This window comes from Podarcis erhardii (genome assembly GCF_964252035.2).
Source record: "Podarcis erhardii genome assembly, chromosome: 9".
Classification (NCBI taxonomy): Eukaryota; Metazoa; Chordata; class Lepidosauria; order Squamata; family Lacertidae; genus Podarcis; species Podarcis erhardii.
In genome coordinates this window covers 2559366-2582525 of record NC_138512.1, presented here as the reverse complement: position 1 = coordinate 2582525, position 23160 = coordinate 2559366, and the positions used below count along the sequence as shown (strand labels likewise).

General features: G+C 43.9%; 1 protein-coding gene across 1 annotated transcript; it reads right to left on the bottom strand.

The window, feature by feature from the left end:
• Nucleotides 1-1038: 1038 nt before the first annotated feature.
• On the bottom strand, nucleotides 1039-13414 carry CHRNA3 (cholinergic receptor nicotinic alpha 3 subunit). Its single transcript, XM_081876364.1, has 6 exons — nucleotides 13101-13414; nucleotides 9227-9366; nucleotides 8031-8075; nucleotides 6511-6620; nucleotides 3111-4125; nucleotides 1039-1933 (listed from the first exon to the last, which is right to left on the bottom strand). Exons 1-6 carry the CDS (start codon nucleotides 13147-13149, stop codon nucleotides 1805-1807), a joined length of 1488 nt encoding a protein of 495 aa, XP_081732490.1. The 5' UTR covers nucleotides 13150-13414; the 3' UTR covers nucleotides 1039-1804.
• Nucleotides 13415-23160: the final 9746 nt, after the last annotated feature.

Below are 23160 nucleotides of genomic sequence, written 5' to 3'. Positions count from 1 at the left end.
TGGGCGGTAATTATTTGGGTCCTCTCTTTTCCCCTTTTTTATAAATAGGGACAACATTTGCCCTCCTCCAGTCTGCCGGGACTTCGCCTGTTCTCCAGGAATTCTCAAAGATGACTGCCAGTGGTTCTGAGATCACATCTGCCAGTTCTTTTAATACTCTTGGATGCAGTTCATCTGGCCCTGGAGACTTGAATACATCTAAACTAGCCAAGTATTCTTGTACTATCTCCTTAGTTATTCTGGGCTGTGTTTCCTCTGCTGAATCATTTGCTCCAAATTCTTCAGGTCGGGCATTGTTTTCTTTATTGGAGAAGACTGAGGCAAAGAAGGCATTGAGGAGTTCAGCCCTTTCTGTGTCCCCTGTTTGCATTTCACCATCTTCTCCTCTGAGTGACCCCACTGTTTCTTTGTTCTTCCTTTTGCTACGAACATACCCATAAAAGCCTTTTTTGTTGCTTTTAACCTCTCTAGCAAGCCTGAGTTCATTCTGTGCTTTAGCTTTTCTGACTTTGTGTCTACACGTGCTGGCTATTTGTTTGAATTCCTCTTTGGTGGTTTCCCCCCTTTTCCATTTTCTGTACACATCCTTTTTTAATCTTAACTCAGTTAAAAGTTCTTTAGATAGCCACCCTGGCTTCTTTAGGCACCTTCCATGTTTCCGTCTCATTGGTATTGCCTGAAGTTGTGCTTTTACTATCTCCCTCTTAACAAACTCCCAGCCATCATGAACTCCCTTTCCTTTTAGTATTACTGTCCATGGGATCTCACCCAGCACTTCCCTAAGTTTTATGAAGTCGGCTTTCTTAAAGTCAAGAAATTGAGTCCTAGTATGCTTGGCTGCTCCTTTCCGCTGTATAGAAAACTTCAGAAGAGCATGATCACTCGCGCCTAATGATCCTTCCACTTCTACCCCACTAACCAGGTCATCAACATTCATGGCTTGCCATGTTCTAACTGGTCAAATGACCTGAAGTTGTGAATGCCTAACTTGGGAAATGAAAGGAGTTTCGGTAGGTTTAAAAAGAAACAAACAATTTCGGTAGGTTTAAAAAGAAAGAAACAATTTTCCTCATTTGCTGGCGAGCTCAGAAGCCACAAGGACTATATCTTAGTTAGCGAATAACTTCAGCCTTGTAGGACCTCATGTCCTGTGCTTCAAGTTCTGGTTGCTCCTGCCACGAGAGACGCAGTGAAGAAAGGCAGCTGCCTGGTGTTTTGCTATTTTTATTGGTTTCCCTATAGATGTGTGTATCCCATCCTATGGCCAGGACTTCCATAAATTAGCTGTGTGTGTGTGAAGAAATCCTTCTTTTTTGAGTTGAGGAATTGATTTCATAGTGACAGTGTCCTAGTGTATTTGGAGAGGAGGACTTCAATCTTGACACACCATCAATGATATGGCTAGAGTTGTGGCAGTGAGCCACATTGTTAAAGCTATTGCAATATCTTTGGTTGTCTTAGGGCAGTAGAACAAACTTTTCCCGCTTGTGTAGAACTGCATTACTTTGAGGCTCTTGACACCCACTCAGATCTCATTTTCTTCTAGGAGTGACTATAAGAAGAAAACTGGCAGTCTTCCTAGAAATTAAAATTTTCCAGTCTTATACAGTACTTCATAACAGTGTTACACAAATCATTAGTATTTTTATATTTAAATGGAAGGTGGCTGAATCTAGCCTAATGTTTAAATATCTTTACTCCACTACTGAAAGACATAGGAATAATTACTTTAACATAAAGAGAGAGCAGGTAAGACGTTTGGACAGCAAACAGGAAATAGATTTTTTTTACAGTGGAATATGGTCTATACTTCATCTCCAACCATTAGCGGTTGCAAGAATAGTCCTGCTGTCCCCAGAATGCACACAAGAATAAATACCCACAGGAAAATGCGATCAATGACCATGGCGACGTATTTCCAGTCATCTTGAGTCTGGAAAATAAAAATATTTTTTTATCAATTCAGGTACAACTTTTATAAACCTATTGTGGTAGTATGGAAGTTCCACACAATATTTGTGATTTGATATAACAAAATCCACCATGTGAATTTGCTCCATGGCTGGACTGGTACTGCAGTGTTTCCTCACCAGGACCATCAGCCTGAAAAGGTTCAGAACAGAGCAGCCAAAAGCATTGAGAGGATGGAGCAGCCGCCTTATGGGAAAAGGCAGCGTGTGGGACTTAGAGGAAAAGCTGAGCAAGAGGCAACATGATAGAAGTGTTTCAAGTATGTGTGACATGGAGGAAGGGGGCAGGAAATGTTCTCTCCCTCACAACACTCAAACCTGACATCTAACAAAGCTGAATGTTGGAAGATTCAGGACAGAGAAGAAGTTCAACTATGAACTTCTGCTCCCACAAGAGGCAGTGAAGGCTTTAAAGGAAGATTGGACAAATTCATGGGGGAGAGGGCTATGGATGGCTTTAGCCAGGATGGCTGTGCTCTGCCTCTTCTGGATCCCAGTTGCTGGAACCCACAGGAGGGAGAGGGCTCCTGGGCCTGGATCCTGCTTGCAGGTTTCCAGCAGCGTCTGGTCAGCCACTGTGAGAACAGGATAGTGGACTAGATGGGCTTGATCCAGCAAGCTCTTCCTATGTTCTTACTGTACGTAATACACAGTAAGTAGTATTACTACTACAATGAGTAAGTAGTAAGTAGTGTGTCATCCAAGTCAGTACATCTTGTGACAGTGAACTCCATGTGTGTGGTGGATTGAGTTGCAAGTGATAAGGGAGCCCAGAATCTGAAATGGTGAGGACAGAGGAAATAGTACTGGGCTAGGTGAACAAATAGTTTGACCTGGTACAAGATAGCTTCCTGTGGTTCCTCACCCCTGCAGTCTGATGTTTTGTTCCCTGGGTACACAGGTTTATTGCCCTGCTCTGCACCATGACTTGGGAACCTTTCACCTGACAGATGCTAATGGACTATGACTCCCATCATCCCTGACCACTGGTCCTGCTAGCTAGGGATGATGGCGGTTGTAGTCCAACAACATCTGAGGACCCAAGATTGAGAAAGGCTGATATGGAGGGTCAAAGGTTCCCTAGCCCCAATTTAAAGTGTGGTGCATGTAGCTTGAATAATTAATAAAGTTTGCCCATACCTCCTTGGCTTCATTTTGCATTCTCATATTTTCTGCAATGTATTTAATGCTCTCGATCGCATCTCTCATTTCTGGCGATACTACCAAAGATGAAAGCAGAGCGTCTACAGATTCAGAACTGGAGCTCTGGGTCAGGTTGCTGTTCACCTTGACATATTTTATATGTTGGTGTTGGTAGCAAACACAGGTTGTTTCTTGGCACGGGAGGCTGTCTTTGTAGCACCTGGTCTCTGTGCCGCCAAAGCAGTCCAAGTGAGAGAGCTCCGTGTTGTAGGACGGCTTTGAGTCCTGGTCACCGTCATCTGATTCACTGGTGGGCCTGGTCATGAACATGATCCTGGGGAGAAAGTTCAGGAAGATGGTTTTCACCCACTCAGGCATGGTGTGCGTCCTTGGTGTCCTGTAGTGTACATTCAGCACAAACACCGTGATGACTATGGAGAGAGTGACAAATATCATGGTGAAGAGGAGGTACTCCCCAATCAGTGGAATCACTAGAGAGGTTGAAGGAATGGTCTCTGTTATCACCAGTAGGAAAACAGTCAAGGACAAAAGGACCGAGATGCACAGCGTCACTTTCTCACCACAGTCGGAAGGTAGATAAAACACCAACACGGTTAAGAAGGAGATCAAGAGGCATGGGATGATCATATTGATGGTGTAAAATAAGGGCAGCCGCCTGATATAAAGGGAATAGGTGATATCTGTATACACGGCTTCACAGCAGTTGTACTTGATGTCATGTTTGTAGCCTGGTGCCTTAATGATGGCCCACTCTCCGCTCTCCCAATAGTCCTTGAGGTTCATAGTGGAGCCAACGAGAACCAAGTCAATCTCGGCTTTGTCGTAGGACCAGGAGCCAAACTTCATGGTGCAGTTCTGGTAGTCAAATGGAAAGTATGTCACGTCTATTTTACACGAGCTCTTAAAAATAGCTGGTGGCATCCAAGTCACATTCCCGGTGTAATTCAAGAGTGCTTTGGTTTTGTCGTCCACCTGGAAGTCTCCAACAGCACTAGGGAGTGGGGAAAACAACAGACCCAAAAGTTGTGTTCTCCACACTGTCACATCACTTTGTGAATTCCTTTTTTTAAAATGCCCTCAAGAAAATTCAGCAGCATTTTATTGTGAATTTCTCCTAATTTGCAAAGCAATTTCCCCTAATACAATGCATTGTTGTGTTATATTCACTAATGCATTTTAACACACACTTCACCCTAGCGTGTGCATTTTTGCACCTCTCATTAGGCTGGAGAACTATATTGCAAAATTTGGATAATTTTTAATGCTGAAGGTTGGCTGTGTTTCAGCTCTCACATTGTTTCAGAAATTATTAAACTGCATTGCATTTATCCCCCACCCTCTGGAACTGTGTTCCTCCTGTTGCATGCAGTGTCTTCAGACTCTTGTTGGAACTGAAGCAGGGGCCAAAGGTTGCCTCCCTGCAGGCAGCATCCTTCATCCTGCAGCAATTTACCTTTTAAAAACACAATACAGTGAATCGCTTGAACATACAGTAATTAGCATCATATCTATCAGATGTTTGGGAAACGCTGCCCTGGAGGGATGGCTGTTCTGCACGGGGTACGCCCAGCCTCTTTCTTGATGCCTCCTAATGTATATTGATGAGATTCAATTAGTGCCCCAATGTAGCAATTACAGTCATACCTTGGGTTACAGAGGCTTCAGGTTGTGTTTTTTCAGGTTGCGGACCGCCGAAACCCTGAAGTACCGGAATAGGTTACTCCCAGGTTTCAGTGGTTGCGCATGCGCAGAATCGCAACCTGCACGTGCGCAGACGCGCCACTGGGTTGCAAACGTGCATCCCCCATGGATCACGTTCGCAACCTGAGTGTCAACTGTCTTGTTCTTTACTGTTATTGGAAGCTACCAGATTAGAAATGTAATGCTGCCTCTGCCATACTCTGTTCCAAGTTCATTACACATTTCATTTCTTCAGTTCAGTAGAAGACACCATGTTAGAGAAACAATGGAAGGGAAAGGGGGGGCATTGAGATTCATCTACAGGAATCCTAGAGTTGGAAGGGATCCCAATAGTCATGCAGTCAAGCCCCCTGCAATGCTGGAGTTGGTTGTGCCAGTCCATAACACAGACACACTACTGAGACAAGAAAGTCTGATGTGGGTTGGATTTGTCCAATATAAGAAGAAAAAGCTAGCAAGGGAGTGGATTCAGATGATCACTTTGCCGCTTCTGATTTTGACTTTTGCAAGCAGCTTGTAGTGAAGCCCTTCTAGTGGCCCTTGTGTGATTGTGACTTAGTTGAGTCAGATATCCTGCGCTATGGTCCCTGGAAAGTCTGATGATCCCTGAGATTTGTGAAATGGCAAGAAATTGCAAAAGGGGGTGGTGGTGCACAAAATTACTTCATGAAGGAGAAAAGATGATACCAAGGCTTGGTCTGGAAACCTTGCCTGATGAGGAATGGTTGAGAGAGTTGGGAACGTTTAGCCTGGAGAAGATGAGAATGAGAGGGATATGATAGCCATCTTCAAACATCTAAAAGGCTGTTGCATAGAAGAGGGAGCAAGCTTGATTTCTGCTGCTCTGAAGGTTCGGACCCAAACCAATTGATTCAACTGACAAGAGAGTCCAACTAAACATTAGGAAGAACTTTGGGAGGTTGAGGGCTGTTCCACAGCAGAGCAAATTCCCTTGGAAGGTGGTGGACTCTCCTTCCTTGGAGGTGTATAAGCAGAGGTCGCATGGCCATCTGTCCTGGATGCTTTAGTTGAGATTCCTGTACTGCAAGCGGTTGGACTAAATGACTCTTGGGGTCCCTTCCAGTTCTATGGTTCTATGTTTAAGGATGCATTTACTCTTTTGAGAAATAGCATGAGCAGGTTATATGGGAATTCCTTCCTTTCCAAGTGGGCATTTAACAAGGAGAGTGCTGTGCCTTGGGATAAGAACCTGTGTTTTGCTTGTGGATGCTCTTGGGTCTCTGGTTATGTGGGTCTTGGGTAACGAGCCACTCCTAGTCAGAGTACTGGGCTGGACAAGAGACCAATGATGTTACTCTGCCTAAACCAGTGCCAGATGTTCAGTGTAAACCAGAGCCTGGGAATCTGTGGTTCTCTAGATCAGGCATCGGCAAACTCTTGCCCTTCAGATGTTTTAGAACTACAACTCCCATGATCCTAGCTAACAGGACCAGTGGTCAGGGATGATGGGAATTGTAGTCTCAAAAAAATATCTGGAGCGCCGGAGTTTGCCTATGCCTGCTCTAGATGATGATGGACTACAACTTCGTCCACCCAGTGGCCATGCTGGTGGGACACAGCTTCCATACCATGGATTTTACTACACCTTTGGAAAGGAAAAGATGCTAAAACATAAAGTAATCTTTTAAGAACAGACCAGACTGTATAATCTTACTTGTTATATAGCACAATATCTGGCTTCCAGATCTTCTGCGATGGCACTCGAATAAACTGAACACCTCCATACTTCTCTGGATTCCATTTCAGTTTGTAATCGTTCCACATCTAATCAATGAAGAAGAAGAGAAATCAAGCGGTATTTTAGAATTTTCCCACAACTTCCTATTATAGCTTATTCATTCATTCATTCATTTTATTCATTCATTCATTTAGTGTGTTTATGTGTCTCAATACAACTTACAGAATAAAACCAGAAGAAAAAAAGAAATGTGAAAATCAAATGTAAAAACAACACTAAAATTAGACCCAAAGTGCTCATCCGTCCGTCTGTCTGTCTGTCTGTCTATCTATCTATCTATCTATCTATCTATCTATCTATCTATGATGCTGGGAACCACAGTTTATCCCTTGCAGAGCTATGATTCCCAACACCCTTATCAAACTACAGTTCTCAGGATGCTTTGGGGGAAGCCATGTTCTTTAAATGTGGTGTGGATGTGAGCTTTCTCTTCCTTCTACACAAACACACCCAATATTCCATCCCTGATAAGCCGTGGAAATGTCTTTTTACACATCTGCAAACCTCACAACACACACCCCCGCCTCATTCCCCTGTTAATTTCCCCTTCTGCAAGGGTGGTGCTGTTTTGGCTGCCTAAGAAAAGCATTCGCAGGGTAAACATCAGAAATGCAAGGAATGATGGGTCACCTTGAGCGATCAAAAGCCCCACATTTTTCAGTGGCTGGCTAAATCTGCCACATAATGTAGGGTTGCATATGTCCGGAATTTCCTGGACATTGCCAGGATTCGGCTGTCAGAAACGGAAATCGCTTAAATGTCTGGGGAAATCTGGATGCAACCCATGTCAGAAGTGTAGATTTTGGCGAATTTCCTTAAAAGTAGATGGGGGGGGAGGGAGCAATGTCTTGTGTCTGGATTTTCACTTTTTGAAATATGGCACCCCTAGATGATGTTATAAAATGGGGGGGGGTCTATAGTGCTCTCCATTTTCTGTTTTCTCAAAGGGGAGGGCACCCAATGAGATCTCTGAATTCCTCACACCATTTCTGTGGGATTTCATCATTCCCCAGGATGCTGTTATGATTTATTTAATGCCAACAAGACAGACAACCACTAGGTGGCAGAAGAGCATAAAAGGTGTTTCCTTTTTTTGACTTTGGCTGTAGCCTTCGGGGTTTCCTTCTTCAATGGGTTCCTTGAACACGCAGGTGTATCATCATCATGTATGTACGTACTGCACTTCCTATCTCTTCCCCTTCCCCAGCTATCCCCCCAATATAGGACACTCAGCTACAATTTCCAGCACCCTTAACACTACAGTTCCCAGGTTGCTTTGGGGGAAGCTATGTGCTTTCAATGGTATGTGTGCAATCTACATATATAACTGAAAATACTTCCAATGCTTTTTGGTTGTTTTTTTTACAAAAATCCTAAAGCATTCCTTCAGTGGTAGGGGCGGGGGTTTTTTTTGGGGTGGTGGTGGTGTTACTTACATGTCTCAGCCATAAATTAGTCTCCATAATCTGGTTCACTTCATCCTGGGAAAAGAAAAGTCATAGCTGGGTTTGAAACCCCTCATCCAAGTTACCGGTACATTCCCAGTGTAATTCAACAATGCTTTGGTTTTGTCGTCCACCTGGAAGTCTCTGGGGATGGAGCGGCGCTCAGCCATTTTTCTTGAGCTGGCTGGAGGGTTGCTTTGCAACCCAGGGGGAAAATGGCACAGATGGGTTCCTTCACTTTCAGGTCAGTTATTACTATGACTATTATTAATAATAATCCACTCTTCACTCCAAGGCAGGTCGAAACATTAAAACACAACATTAAAAACATTTTTTTAAAAAAACTTACAGCCGTATAAATAAGGTGGATCCTAAAAACGCAGACCTCAAGTGTCAAAAGCAAGGGAAGGCACCAGGCAACCCTCTGTGGGGCATACACAGCTTAGGGGCCACCACGGAGAGGACCCTCCACTCCCCAAAATAATCCTGAGGGGGAAGGAACTACCAGGAGGGCCTCCTCTGCTGATCCCAGTACCTGAGGGTTTAAAGGGAAGGAAGAGGCTTTCAGGTATTTGGGGCCTGAGTTGTTTAGGGCTTTGAGCACCAGAGTGAGTACCTTGAAAAGGGCTCGAAAATGAACTGGCATCCAGTGCAGTTGTTTCAAAATAGGTTACATCATATGATCTGAGTAGAACTCCAGCCAAGTCTCCCCCCTCCTGCCCCTGTTCACAGCTTCTGTACTATCCCCCCCCAAAAAAAAGAATGCTGGGCCCGTGGAAAGTGGCTGCGCTCTCCCTTGAACCCGTTTTGCAGTTCACATCCCATCCATTCAGCAGAATTTTTGACTTCCAGAGTTGAGTGGCAACCTGACACAAACGGATTATTTCAGCAACTGAACTGAGACAAAAAAATAACAGTCTCTGGTCCAGCTTTTGCCAACCCAGCGCCCTCTGGGTGGTTTATTTATTTGTTACTGCCTCTTCCCATTTCACCCCACAACATCCCTGTGAAGTAGGCGAGACTGAGATACGGTGACTGGCCCAAAGTTACCCTTCATGGCCAAGATGGGGATCTGAATCTGGGTCTTCCATGCTCCAGGACTCTAACCACTATACCACACTGGCTCCCAGTCTGCCCATCAGCTGTAAAAGTCTGAAAACAACCGGCTTCTCTCGTGGTCTACTCACCACCTTTACGAGTTGCGATAGGGACACCTCGAATGAAATCATGACCGGGTCAGACACATTCTCCACAGGCCTGATGATGTTGTTGTAATTGGCAAATAGCTCATTGTAGAGTCGGTGTTCAGCTTCGAAACAATGGCAACCTAAAAGAGGGCAGGGTTGGAGCACATACAAACCTCACAACATTTTGGCCTGGATTTCTGAAACATTCTTGGCTCGGTCAGAGTAGGGCTGCCATATGTCTGGAATTGCTAGGACAGAGCTGGGATTCACCCATCGAAAATGGCATCTGGGTGGAATTTTCAAAAGTCAGTTAAAAACGTCCAGGGAAACCCAGGTATATGGCAGCCCATATTGGAAGTGTTGATTTTGGGGCAAATTTCCTAAAAAAATAGCTTCAAAACTTTTCATTTTTTGAAATATGGCAACCCTAGCAGAGTCCTTCCCATAATCACCTACAGAACCTTAAGAATATAAGAACCTGTGAAGAGCCATGGGACCCTCTCCAGTCCAGCTCCCTGTCCTCACGGTGGCCAGCCAGATTCCAAGCAGAATTCAGGTGCAAGAGCCCTCACTCTCCTGCAGCTTCCAGAAACGCATTTGGTGGCAGGACAGAGCATCCTTGCAACTGAAAATGCTGGGGATTGGAGCTGGGACATTCTGCATGCAAAGTGCTTCCCTTACCCCTGTCTCTTCCTCTGTCCGAGAAGGGGACAGAACAAAGGGACAGAACTGACATCATCACCATCATTATTAATTGAATTTGCTAGTCTCTGTATCTTGCCCAGGGCAACTTGCAAGCAACTAACCACACAGGCAACCTCCATAGATATAAAAACCAAGGGGAAAATAAATACATTGAAAACTTCCGACCCACTTCTCAAAGGTCACAGATAGTGAAAGCCCAAAGGCTTGGTTGTGGAGGAAATGGTCTATGGTGGAACTGTCTACCTCTGAAGGTGCTGGGCTCTCTTGCATTGAAGGTTTTTAAACAGAGGTTGGGTGTCTGTCTGCCAGGGATTCTCTAGCTCGAATTTCTGCATTGCAGGGGGTTGGACTAGATGACCCTTGGCGTCACCTTCCAACTCCACAATTCTATGATTTCTGGTGAAAAATTAAATGACAAACCATGACCCTTCTGCAACTGCCCTTATTAGTGTGCCTCCTCCTCCACCAACAAACTCCATAGACACAGAAGACAGGCAGCTAACCAGAGAAAGTAGCCTGGGATTTATTATTTAGATGGAGAGATACCCAATTTAATTTACTTGGTGCCCATGCAGTTACAGAAGAATGGCATTGGATGTGCTGTGTTTAAGCAGTATAATGCGTATATCTAGCCAGCAGTGGGGATGCAATGAGTTTGGAAACATTAAAGCTGAGTTTGTAGAGTTTCCCCTTTCCTTTCCTTTCCTAAATTAAATCATTAAGTGCTGTTGATTTACTTGTTCCGAATATTGTCAACAGCTACTGACCTCACAAACGCAACTTTGCTGAATTGCATTCTGTAAGCTAAAATGTGCGTTTTAGTGGGGATGTAATGAGAATCATTGGACACAGCCCGTGTTTGTCCAAGAGTTGATGTTTCTTGAGGGGGGGGGGGATTTTTATTTTATAAAGTGATTAAAGCATGTTCGAGTATGCCATGACGAATTAACATTTGACACAATTCACAGAAATCCATTATAATTAACTACAACTAACTGCATTAATTCATACAGCATGAACAAAATACAGCTGCGTATTCCTGCAGAGTCTCTTCCAACTACAATTCTAAGGTTATAAAAATACAGTGGTTGCTTGTCAATACTGAAGATGCTCTACTACCAAAATTAATTCTAGATACATATTCTCAGCCACTAGCTATTTAAAAACTCAGAACTACTGCTACTGTTTTAATTTTTTCCCTAAAATCTCTGCAGTTAAAACCATGCATCTGTGCAGATGGGCACTGGCTTATTTTAGTAGAGGAGACTCCTTCCTACCAAAAAAAAAGTGTGAGTGAGCTAAGATCATGTTAGTATCCTGGGGTTTACAGTCATAAATGAAAGCAATTCATGGAGGAAACTAAAATATCTGCAGCATTGCCCCCTCAAAAGAAATATATGTATACTTGCCCCCCCCCCCCGGAGTTCAAACGCTCTATACTGTATATTTTCTATTAAGGCTAAAACAAAAGATTGATCAAAATGCTCGTGGCATGTGTAAATCATGTTCTGATGGTAGAACTGATCAACCTTGTTTTTGTGGCCGGGGGGCCGTGCGTGAGCATGCACAGATTGCTTCTGAGCACAGGGATGTGGCTGGTTTTCCTCTGCAACAGCCCCTTTGCCCCATGAACTGCTGTTCCAAAGTGCATGGGGGGGGGGTCATGGATTTTGCATTATCTTCACACCACTGTTAAAATTTCTGCTATGTGTTCTAACCATTTCGTATTGCTCACTATGATTTGTTTAAAATATTTTGAAAAGTTTCTAGCCAAGGGTGCACTGCTGATAGAAATGGCAACAGAACCTCTAAAAACAAATTCCCCACATTTGAAACATGAGCAGAAATGCAAAGGAACATAATCTGCTGTGCAAAGCCGGTAGATCAAAGCAGACTTACAGAGGTACAACAATGTTTGCTACCATCTTGGATTAGAGAAAAAGAGGGGCACGCTTCGTTTTGCTCTCTCTTCAAACCGACACAATTTAGGAGCTGCTCAAAATGCAATGCAGACTCTGGACTCCCATTTGTAAAGGTGGCTGTGCTCCTCTGAGCACGTGCAATTTGGTTGTGATTCTATGTTCAGTCAACCAAGTAACAAAGCACAATTTATTTATGGTTGGACAGACCTGTGGATTTAACAGGCCATCCTAGGAATGGGTGGGTTGCCTATAGCCTCTGCTTTGAAAGCCATCTATTTTTGCACATCTAATGTTTTGCTTCAAAATCTTGCCTTTGTGAAAACCTGCCACATATCCCCTCAATCAACAGCTACTCAGCAGCAGAACAGAAATTTGAAAGCTCGTACTACATTTGTTTGGAGAGAGTTTCACTCCTTGTATATATTCCAGGAGACAGGAAAACAGACATGTTTCCAACTGGTCAACAAAAACAGCATGAATTTTTATCCTCCGGTACATTTTACATATTGCAGACATGTAACATTCAGCGCTCCAAACGTTCAGGCTGTACAAGGTTTAAAATATTTCATTGGTTTGCTTGGGAAAGTGATATTTCCTTGCAAAAAGAAGGAAATTACTAATTCTGAGTTAATTTATATATAACTTTAAGTCCTTCAGAGATAACCTCTTAAGTGAGACAACCTGGAACATTAGCATTTTAGATTTTTTATTAAAAAACCCCAGCTCTTATTTTCATGTATGATTTCCTTGGCATAAATATGAAGTTTTCATACGGCTTCTTTGTTCTCTCGCCTCCCGCCTCTCCTAGTTGGCTTGTTCTCCTCTTGAGTTTTCCCTCTTCCCAACACCCACCTCTCTGCTAAAGATGACCCCACCCTCCCTGCTCCCAAAACAAGCTTAAAGGCTGAGTTTGTCAGAGGTTAGGTCCCTTATCTCACATATATTCTGCAGGGTGAGGGTGTCACCATTTCTGGCCTTTACCACATTGTCAAACTGAAGCACACACAACACATTCCCCTGGGAAATTACGAGAAATGTATGGCCTTCCCAATCAACCATTTTGCTTTTTCAAAGGAGAGATAAAAAAAGAAATAATCCAGCTGCACAACCCTCCAGAATGAAAAAGAATCTTACATTACAGATTCCCAAACCCAACTTCAGGTTCTATTGAAATCCAATAAGTGTATTCTACCCTTTGCAATTCCCCCACCCGCAGTCCTCTCCCCTAGCCGTCCACAGCCACTCACCTTTAAGGAAAGGGAAAAGAGCCACTGGCAGCAGCAGCAGCTCCAGCATTCTCTCAACTCGGCAACAGAGCCTGCCGGAGACAGAAGCAGCTGGGCAGCTTTGCACAGACTCCTTGCAAAATAAGACAGCCTGGATTCTGACAGATGCAGCCAGGAGTAGTGGGTTGCCAGCAGGGCCCTGAACCTACCGTTCTGTGCTTGGAAGTGCGCTCTATAACCACAGCCCTGCCCCTTTCCTGGCTGCCCACACCAAGATAGGGGAATTGTCAAGTCAAATAGGTGCAGCTACAGCAAGCATGAAAACCTCCTCATCCGCTGATGTGCTCATGCATAAGCAAAGCTGATGACCTGATAACCATAGTTAAGAGCTTTTGCACTTGGCCATGCAGGGAAGATCGGAACCTTACTCCAAATTTCATGCCAAGCTATTTCAGACAAGTCCAAGTTAATGAAAATGGGATAATTGAATTTGTGCATGGAACGGATATTGACAAGTCTTGAGTTTGCATATCATTAAAGGCAGCACTTTGGAGCTGAGCTGGTAGTCAGGCACCATTAATGAATTAGCTAACACAGTTCTTAGATGTTTATGGATTTTTCTTAATGACTGCGACAGAAACGGAGGAGGTGTATGAAAGAGAGGAATCTAGGCTCTGTGCTTGTACGCTATGGCTTTAATGTACATTCAAAGCACTTTTTTCCGGCAAAGAATTCTGGGCACTGTAGTTTGTTAAGGATGGCTGCGAATTTGAACTCTGTAAGGGGTAAACTACAGTGCCCAGAATTCTCTGAGGGGAAGAAATGCTTTGAAAGTTCTTTAAAATTATGGTCCATACACTCCTCAGGAGTCACAGTTATTCGTAGATGTGCTGCAGGACCCATTTTGTTACTATGTAACTGTTGTTGTTGAGTCGTTCAGTCGTGTCCGCCTCTTCGTGACCCCCTGGACCAGAGCCTGCCAGGCACTCCTGTCTTCCACTGCCTCCTGCAGTTTGGTCAAACTCATGCTGGTAGCTTCAAGAACACTGTCCCACCATCTCGTCCTCTGTCGTCCCCTTCTCCTTGTGCCCTCCATCTTTCCCAGCATCAGGGTCTTTTCCAGGGAGTCTTCTCTTCTCTTGAGGTGGCCAAAGTCTTGGAGCCTCAGCTTCAGGATCTGTCCTTCCAGTGAGCACTCAGGGCTGGTTTCCTTAAGAATGGATAGGTTTGATCTTCTTGCAGTCCATGGGACTCTCCAGAGTCTCCTCCAGCACCATAATTCAAAAGCATCCATTCTTCAGCAATCAGCCTTCTTTATGGTCCAGCTCTCACTTCCATACATCACTACTGGGAAAACCATGGCTTTGCCAAGAAAACTCCATGGACTATGTAACTAATTTATTTAAATTGTTTCTATAATGCTTAATATTTCAGAAAATAATAACCTCAAAGCAGTTTACAGATAAATTTAAAGCATCAAATAAAAAAATCACATAAATAATTGAGCACCACTAAATTAGATGGAATTAGGATGACAAGTGAGATTGAGGAAAATATAATTTTTTTTGGAGAATTATTAGATTATATTTAAATGAGCGGGACATAAGAACGCAAACAAGATGATAAATTGCTGGTAAAAATCTATAATGATGTAAGTGGGAGCGGGAGACGTGAGGGAGTCCAAAGAAGCTATGAAACTATGTTATGATACATGTTACATTGTTTATTATTTTTGCATTTGTATTTAAAATCTTAATAAATATTTTTTTTAAAAAAAACAAAAAAATCACAAAATATCAAAATGAAACATTACAGAGGAAGGTGAAATACAAAGTGCATTTAAATAAACACAATGAATAAGAAAACAAATATTCTCTTAAACATACAAATACATTATAGAAAAAATCAGGTGCAAAAATACAATAAAACCCCACAAAACATCATAATTTACAACTGACCCAAAAAAACTAAAAGAGAAGCTGCACTGAAACCCATCTCCCCTCATATCCTCTCCCAAGTACATCTTCAGGATATGTCTCATTTTCCAGGGGTGCAGCCAGGATTTATGGGGGGGGGGAGGACACCCTCCTTTCGCTGTCCTCCGTCTGGCTCTGTCTAGCAGATTTGGAATGAAATGTCTCAACAACAGTTGTGTTAATTTACTTTCTTTTGACCCCAAGAGCTCAGAAAAATCTGTCAAAATCTTTCTGCAGTTCCTATTTTTAGTTAAGTATATTTATTTACTTGACTGGGGGACAGATCCCCCCCACTCCCCCTGGCTACACCCGTGTCACTCTCACACAGTCCCACACCAGCCATGCAGTTCATGCAGCTGATCTCCAGCCAACCACCTATTACAAAGCAAATGTCTGGTCGACAAAAACCCATAGCAGAATTTAAGCAGAATTTACAACCGGCTCATTCATCCACTTACGTACTGTATTAGGGCAATTAAGGCCCTACTATACATTTAAAGCACATGGCTTCCCCCAAGAATAATGGTGCTGGGAAATGTAGCTCTGTGAGGGGCAAACTATGGTTCCCAGGATTTTTGGTAGGGAGGGAGTCATGACTTCTAGGGTCCAAGGTCCCTTCGTCCTCCCCATAAAATATTTGAAGGGTCTGGGCCCCCCACTTGATGGGCCTTTCCATTAAATGGGGTGAGTCTGCTGCATTAGATGTGTGTGTGACCACAGTACTATTCTGAGTTTGGGGGAGGTTGGAGACTCACTCATGCGAGTTCTTTCGAGACAAAGGCCAGGGGACCACTTCAGGGCTCTGATTTGCTTCAAAGGGATGTGTTGGTTTGCAGTTAACCGCAGGAAAGTGAAGCAGCAGCAAGAAGACCAAAGCCTGGGGTGGCTTTTCAGGGAGCTGGAAGGGCAGAGGCTGGAAGAGCTGGGGACAAAGGCTTGACTTGTTCTGTGCTGGATCCAAAGCTGTCAAGGCAAGATAATGATGTAGGTTTGCGGGTGGGGAAAGCCTGTGTGATGCCTAAGCCTCTTTCTGGTTCTCAGGGTCCTCTATCCAGTAAGAGTTAAAAGCTGGTGGAAGATTCCATTGCTAACTGAGCAACTGGAGGTTTTTTTGTAAATAATTTATTATTATTATTATTATTATGAATAAAAAAGACAGTATCAAAGCACCATGTTGTAGAACATCTTCTGAAAATTATACAGAATAAAAATAGAAATATAAAGAAAAAAGCTATTGAACAGAGGGTACTGATAAAGGACTAGCTGGACAATTGTAAGATAAAGGCTGTAGCTTGCAACTGAAATTACTCCATCAACACCCCTTTGTCTAGGCCAGGCTTCCTCAACCTCAGTCCTCCAGATGTTTTTGGCCTACAACTCCCATGATCCCTAGCTAGCAGGACCAGTGGTCAGGGATGATGGGAATTGTAGCCTCAAAAACATCTGGAGGGCCAAGGCTGAGGAAGCCTGGTCTAGGCAATGGTTGTGAATAGCAGAGCACCATGCTTAGCCTAATTAAAGATTCTGTGCCAGAGGGTCAATGCGTGGCACTGGTGTGGCTCCTCCCCTTCCCCTGGCTGGTACTTAGAATGTGGGGGGGGGGGTGAGCACACAAAGCCAGAGAGACAGAGCCATGCTGGATGACAAAGCTGGGACCCCTGGAACCCCTGGAAGACTGGAGTGGTGTGCAACAATTTTGGGGTGTTAATGCTGTGAGCACCTCCATCCTCTGCTTAGGTTGCAGCAAGAAGACCATGCATCTTTGAGGCACCACAGTCTTCGCTGACCTTGGGGAGAGGACGGGGCAATCATATCATGGTGATCAACATCACCAGCCCAGCTATGGAAGTTTGCTTCTTTCAGAAGTAGAACAGCAGTAAGAAGGCCTGTCACCTGCTGCTATCAATCCACTCCATGAACAAAGGTGCTTTCCTCCCAGTTGAACTATGGCGTTATGATACTGGCAGTTTTATTCTCAATCCCTTCCCTAAATGATTCCTAGCATGCAGTTTGCCTCTTTCAAAGCTGCTGTGTCCTGGGTCTCATTTCTGGTCGGTTGCTGCCGGCTCAGACCCCATCAGCTCATACATGGGAAGTTAAGACCTTTTTGCCCCAATTTGCATCAACTTACACTTCCTTACAGTGAATGGCACCTGCCATTTCAACGTCCAGTTAGCCTGTTTGATGATATCCTTTTTTACATTTGAATAATTGTTGTCAACAAGATTGGCCAGTTCACTGCTCATTCTTGAACAAATTAAAAAGCACTGGCTTTTGGGTGCCAGTGCTTCACCATACATCCCCAATTTTGAGAACTCTCCATTTTTCCTACTCTCTGCTTCCTGTTTTGGATCCAAAATAGGACTTTTTAAAAAAAAAATATTAACAATTTCAACATATCAAAATATCAAAACATATCATATTCATTATTTCCCCCCTCCCCCCTCCCCATCAAACCCCCCTCCCCCCCATGACTTCCCTCAGCTCCTCTCTCTGATTTCTCAACACATATTGTTCTCTGTATACTGTAAAATTGTATAAATGCTTACATTATCTGTCTACTATGTTAACCATCAATACATTTGTGCATGTTTATTCAAAACCTGCCAAGGAGTCCAATTCATTTTGTTTGTTTTTTTAAGTAAATTGTAAAAAGTTCCCATTCTTCTTTGAAGTCACAGTTGTCCTTATTTCGCAGTTTGCATGTCAATTTAGCCAGTTCTGCATAGTTCATCAATTTCTCCTGCCACTGTTCTTTTGGCGGGGTTTCCTCATTCTTCCATCCTTGTGCTATCAAGACTCTTGCCGCTGTTGTGGCATACATAAATAGATTCTTTGTTTTCTTTGGCAGGTCTTGTCCTACAATCCCTAATAAAAATGCTTCTGTTTTTTTGCAAATGTCATTCTAAACATTTTTTTCAATTCATTATATATCATTTCCCAAAATTTTTATATTTCTCTACATTCCCACCACATATGATAGAAGGTCCCTTCCTTGTCTTTACATTTCCAGCATATGTTTCACCAGGGTTTTGTACATTTTTGCTATCTGTACTGGTGTTATATACCATCTATACATCATTTTCATAATTTTCTTTCAGAAGAGAACTGTGTAAATTTTAAATCTGTTTTCCACAGTTTTTCACAATCCTCAAATTGTATGTTGTGTCCTATATCTTGTACCCATTTGATCATGACCGATTTTACTTCCTTGTCTTTTGTTTCCCATTCTAACAGGATACTTACTATATGCACCCTTCAGCAACTTCACTTTTCCTTCTATAACTTCCTTTTGAAATCTAGAAGTGGTATAACTAAATCCTTTCTTGCTATCTTCTTTGTATATCTCATGTAATTGCCTGTAATGTAACCAACTCTGAAAATGATCTTTTATTTCCTCATACTCTTTTAATTTCCATTTTCCTTCTTCATCTTTTAATAAATCACTGTATGTAAGCCACTTCCCTTTTTTCCCAAGTGGTTTGAGCAGCAAAGCTTCAATTGGTGAGGGCCACCAAGGTGTCTTTTGTTCTATTAAATCTTTATATCTCTCCCAGACCCTCATTAATGATTTCCTAATTATATGATTGTAAAATCCTTTATGTACTTTTCCTTTCCTATACCATAAATATGCATGCCATCCAAATCTGTTATCGTGGCCTTCTGAGTCCAATGCTTCTTCCTTTTCCAGTTTTATCCGGTCCCTGATCCATACCAAACATGCAGCCTCATAATACAATTTAAGGTCTGGGAGGGCAAAACCGTCTCTTTCTTTTTTATCTGTAAGTATCTTATGATGATGAAGAAGGAGAAGAAGAAGAAGAGGAGGAGGAGGAGGAGGAGGAGGAGGAGGAGGAGGAGGAGGAGTAGTAGTTTGGATTTGATATCCCACTTTATCACTACCCGAAGGAGTCTCAAAGCAGCTAACATTCTCCTTTCCCTTTCTCCCCCACAACAAACACTCTGTGAGGTGAGTGGGGCTGAGAGACTTCAGAGAAGTGTGACTGGCCCAAGGTCACCCAGCAGCTGCATGTGGAGGAGCGGAGACGCGAATCCGGTTCACCAGATTACGAGTCTACCGCTCTTAACCACTACATCACGCTGGCTCTCTTATGTTTAATTCTTGGCCTTTTGCCCCCCCCCCCATAAACTTGGAAATTTCCTTCTGCCATCTTTTGAGGCAATCATCTTTCACCATTACTGGGACTGTCTGAAAAAGGAAGAGCATTTTTGGCAAAATATTCATTTTTACCGCTGCTATTTTTGCTAGTAGGGATGTGAGGGCGATCTCGCTGTAACATCTGTCACCCCACTGATCGCCAGAGTTGATTCGGCTGATCTGGCTGGCTAGGCTGGTGTCCCCTTCCTCCCTCACCGCTCCATGTGTGTCCCTCCTGAAGCTGCACGCTCGGTGGAAGAGGATGACCATCCCAGATAGAAGGAGTGTACCGTTCTTCAGTCAAGGGTATACGAAAGCTGCGCTCCCCTGCTAGAACCTCCAGACAAGCTCAAGGTCCATAATAGGACTTTCAGCCCATTAGTGCAAAGCTTGCTCAGACAATTTTGTTGAGATTTTATCAAAAGCTTTTTGAAAAACACTTTATGTAAACCACTAAGAGGTTTTTTATGATTAGGTATATGAGTTTGACTGGTATACACATTTTGTGTTCATTTGTTTGTTTGTTTTAATCCAAATGCACAACATCTACCAGTTCACCCTTGTCTACATGCTTGTTGCCACTTTCAAAAAGCTCTAAAACCTTAGTGAGACAGAACTTGTAGAACCCAGGCTGATTCTTACTGAGCAAGACTTCTTGTTCTATATCAGGGATGGATAGCCTACATCCCTCAAGGCTGTTGGACTCAAACTCCCCCCAGTGCCATTCAGCACTGCCAAGAGTTTGTGGAGATCGCTCCAACGGTTAGAGATGGTGGGAGTTACAGTCTAACGGCATATGGAAGGCCTCAGATTCCTCATCCCTATTGTTGATGGTTACATTTTGTCTAATAGCCAGAGATGTCTCTTTAATGGGGGTTGTCTAGAGCAGTGTTTCCCAACCTTGTGCCTCCAGCTGTTTTTGGACTACAATTCCCATCATCCCTTGCCACTGGTCTTGCTAGTCAGGGATGATGGGAGTTGTAGTTCAAAACAGCTGGAGGCAAAGGTTGGGAAACACTGGTCTAGAGGATGTTTCAAGGGAACACTGATGGTTGGTGGCTACTAGCTAGCTGCTCCGGTGGGATGCTGAGAAACAATTTGAGAGTTGTAATGTGGTCAGCAAAAGAGACAGGTGTCTGAATTTGCTGGCAAGAAACAGCCTTGTGAGGCTCCAATGAGATGGTGTTGATTATGGAGGAACTGGTGCTGCTTTCAGGACCCTGACCTGTCCCTCTTCTGCACATCATCTGAGATCATCTGAGGAGCTCCTCCCGGGCCCCTTTCTCTCCCCTTGTGCTCAACAGGATGTAGCTTTGTGATGTGCCTAGTAGTGCTGCCTCTGAAACGTTTCTCCACGTCAGGAGCCAGGATGATGTCTGTGTGATATCTATGAATAGTGTTACTTTCACCCCACTTCTCATTTCAGAAACATCTGATTCATTTTTCTCATATTGCTGTATCCAGTATACATGGGTGGGGAATGTAAATGTAAATGTAAAACACCGTAACAAATAAAGGATATAATGAAACAAGATCTTAGGCATATGTCCTTCACCAAATAATCAATTAAACCAAACATAATACTTTTCTATCCAGAGTAACTCACCCTACTTTTCTGACTGCTCAGAGGCTGATTTGGTGTTTTGTAATGTCCGAATGTAAATGGAGGCACATAGCTTAAATAGCCGGCACCCAAAGCCCATTGCTCTCACTTCAGATCTGTGGAGAAAGCCAGTGCCTAAGATGCTCACAGAAGGCCAAACTCGGATCTCTGTCCCGCTGGCCTCATTGGCACAGCAGGTTACATAGCTAACAGTTACGGTGAAGGTGCCAACTCTGGCTGCTTTGATTCTTCCCACTCTTACTGGGAGGAAACAAACCATAAGCCAAGGCTTTCAGTTTGCTTTGCTCCCAATGAACCATGTTCTGTAGCCAAGGCTTTGTATGGTTTGTTGGTGTGAAACAAACCAGGATCCCTCGCTGGCTAAGCCAGGAACTGTGGCTTGTTTCCTTTGCCCACAACAACTCAGAAAGGTGTGTTCGTGTACTTTACAATGACATGGAAAGTAGACTGCTGTGCTTCTGAGCTTTGAACAGTCATTCCAGTTTGTTTGCAGGTTGGTTATACAATAATGTGCACTCATCTTGCATTCATCCTCATTTGCTCTTGGGGTGTTTACACATGTTCCCCTTAAACACTTGTTCATCCCATCCTTTTCCATGCATTTCCCCTGTCACTTTCCAAACTGCAAAATGCCAGCTGTTTTTTAAGTGAATTTGTTACACATGGACAACAGAACTCTTCAATCCTAATCCAAGCCTAAAATTTTCACTCCTGCAAAACAGTCACCATCTGGAGGTGCCCGGTATCAGTTTCACTGCTACTGCAATCTATTGTTCTTCTTGTGTTTCCCCCAACCAATCCTGATGGGTCATCTCTACAGACCATCAACTTGCTCTTAGCTCTCATAAAGGGTGGAGACATATTACTGGGACAGGTATTGCCTCGGGCAGGCCACACCGGTAGCAATCAGTTAGGAAACCCATAACAACATGTTTGGGTATTCCTTTGTGTTAGTCTGTTGTCTTCGAACAATCAGTGTTTTGGCTGAAACCGGAAAGGACTATAAGTCAGGTATGGTGCATTTTGTGGAAACAAGCACCAGAGCAACAGAGCACCCTGTGAAATAAAGAGGACTCCCACTCTGAAAGCGTTTTAAGTAAAATATTATTTTAATAGACTGTCTTTGTGCCTACAGAGAAAAATCTGCAAGTTCCAAACATACCTCCTCCCATTTCTGTAAAAGACCAAAATAAAGTATTTTGCATTCAATTCGGTTTTTCCAGACCTGGATCCCACTTTTAACTGCAGCCTGTTGCATGGCGTCCACTTGATTTATTTATGTTATTATTTTGACTACATATGCCTGCACCTGTCTGACTCTTTCTGTCCCTGCCTTCCACTTTTCCCTCATTTCCCTCCATGCTATGGACTACGCTGCCACCCCCAGTGCCTTAAGACTTTAGCCTAGGAGCATCCAGGCATTTCTTCTCACACCCAGGTCCCCTGGTGTCTGAAAGAGACTTTGGTTCAACCTGCACATGACGTAAACCAGGGAAATCTGGAAATCTGGGCCTGCAGGAGCTGATGGACTGCAACTCCCATCATCTCTGGCCATTGGCTATGCTGGCGTAGACTGATGGGCGTTGGAATCCAATGACATCTCGGGGGGTGCCAGTTAGCCAGCCCTGTGCTAACTGTGGTCAGTGCCAGCCGGGCATTTTGCTGCCTGACCTGAAGGATAAGAGCACATTCTGCCATCTGAAGTCAGCTGGACCAGCAGTTGAATCTTGCTTCTGCACTGGTGAGCGGGCAGCATGAGGGTCGCAGGGCAGGCTGCATACAGCCCTCCAACCTCTTACCCTCAGTATCTCATCTGTTGCCTGTGGCAAACACCCCACTCTGCCTAATGGTATGGCTGAGCACAAGGATGATCTGCAGCAGGGGCCCCCAAACTTTTTCAGCAGGGGGCTGGTCCACTGTCCCTCAGACCTTGTGGGGGACCGGACTATATTTGGGGGTTGTGTGAACAAGGGATGGTGAGCGGTGCACGAAAGGGCTCCAGAGAGGGGCTGGCACCAGCAAAGCCCAGCCCTCTTCCTCCTCTAGGCAGGGCAGGGAGAAGCCAGGAGGAGGGAGGGAGGAGGCACCGCCGCCACCATGTGAGGGAGAGGGAGGGAGATGGAAAGAACATGCATGCTAGCGATCCATGCAGTGATTCCTGGACTGTCTGAGGGCTGGATTTAGAAGGCAATTGGACCTGATCTGGCCCATGGGCCTTAGTTTGCTGACCCATGATCTACAGTGAGCCTTCGGTTCTCGTGCTCCCCATTCCCCACTCCTCCAGCACACCCACAATGGGACATCTGATCTCTAAAGTGAGCT

Bases quoted from the DNA above. Each gene is read 5' to 3' on its own strand.
- CHRNA3 (XM_081876364.1), bottom strand. From the start codon at position 13,149: ATGCTGGAGCTGCTGCTGCTGCCAGTGGCTCTTTTCCCTTTCCTTAAA. The intron at 8,076-9,226 runs GTGAGTAGACCA...TTCTTTTCCCAG, and splicing joins TATCGCAACTCGTAAAGGTG to GATGAAGTGAACCAGATTAT. The intron at 4,126-6,510 runs GTAAGATTATAC...CCCACTCCCTAG, and splicing joins GATATTGTGCTATATAACAA to TGCTGTTGGAGACTTCCAGG.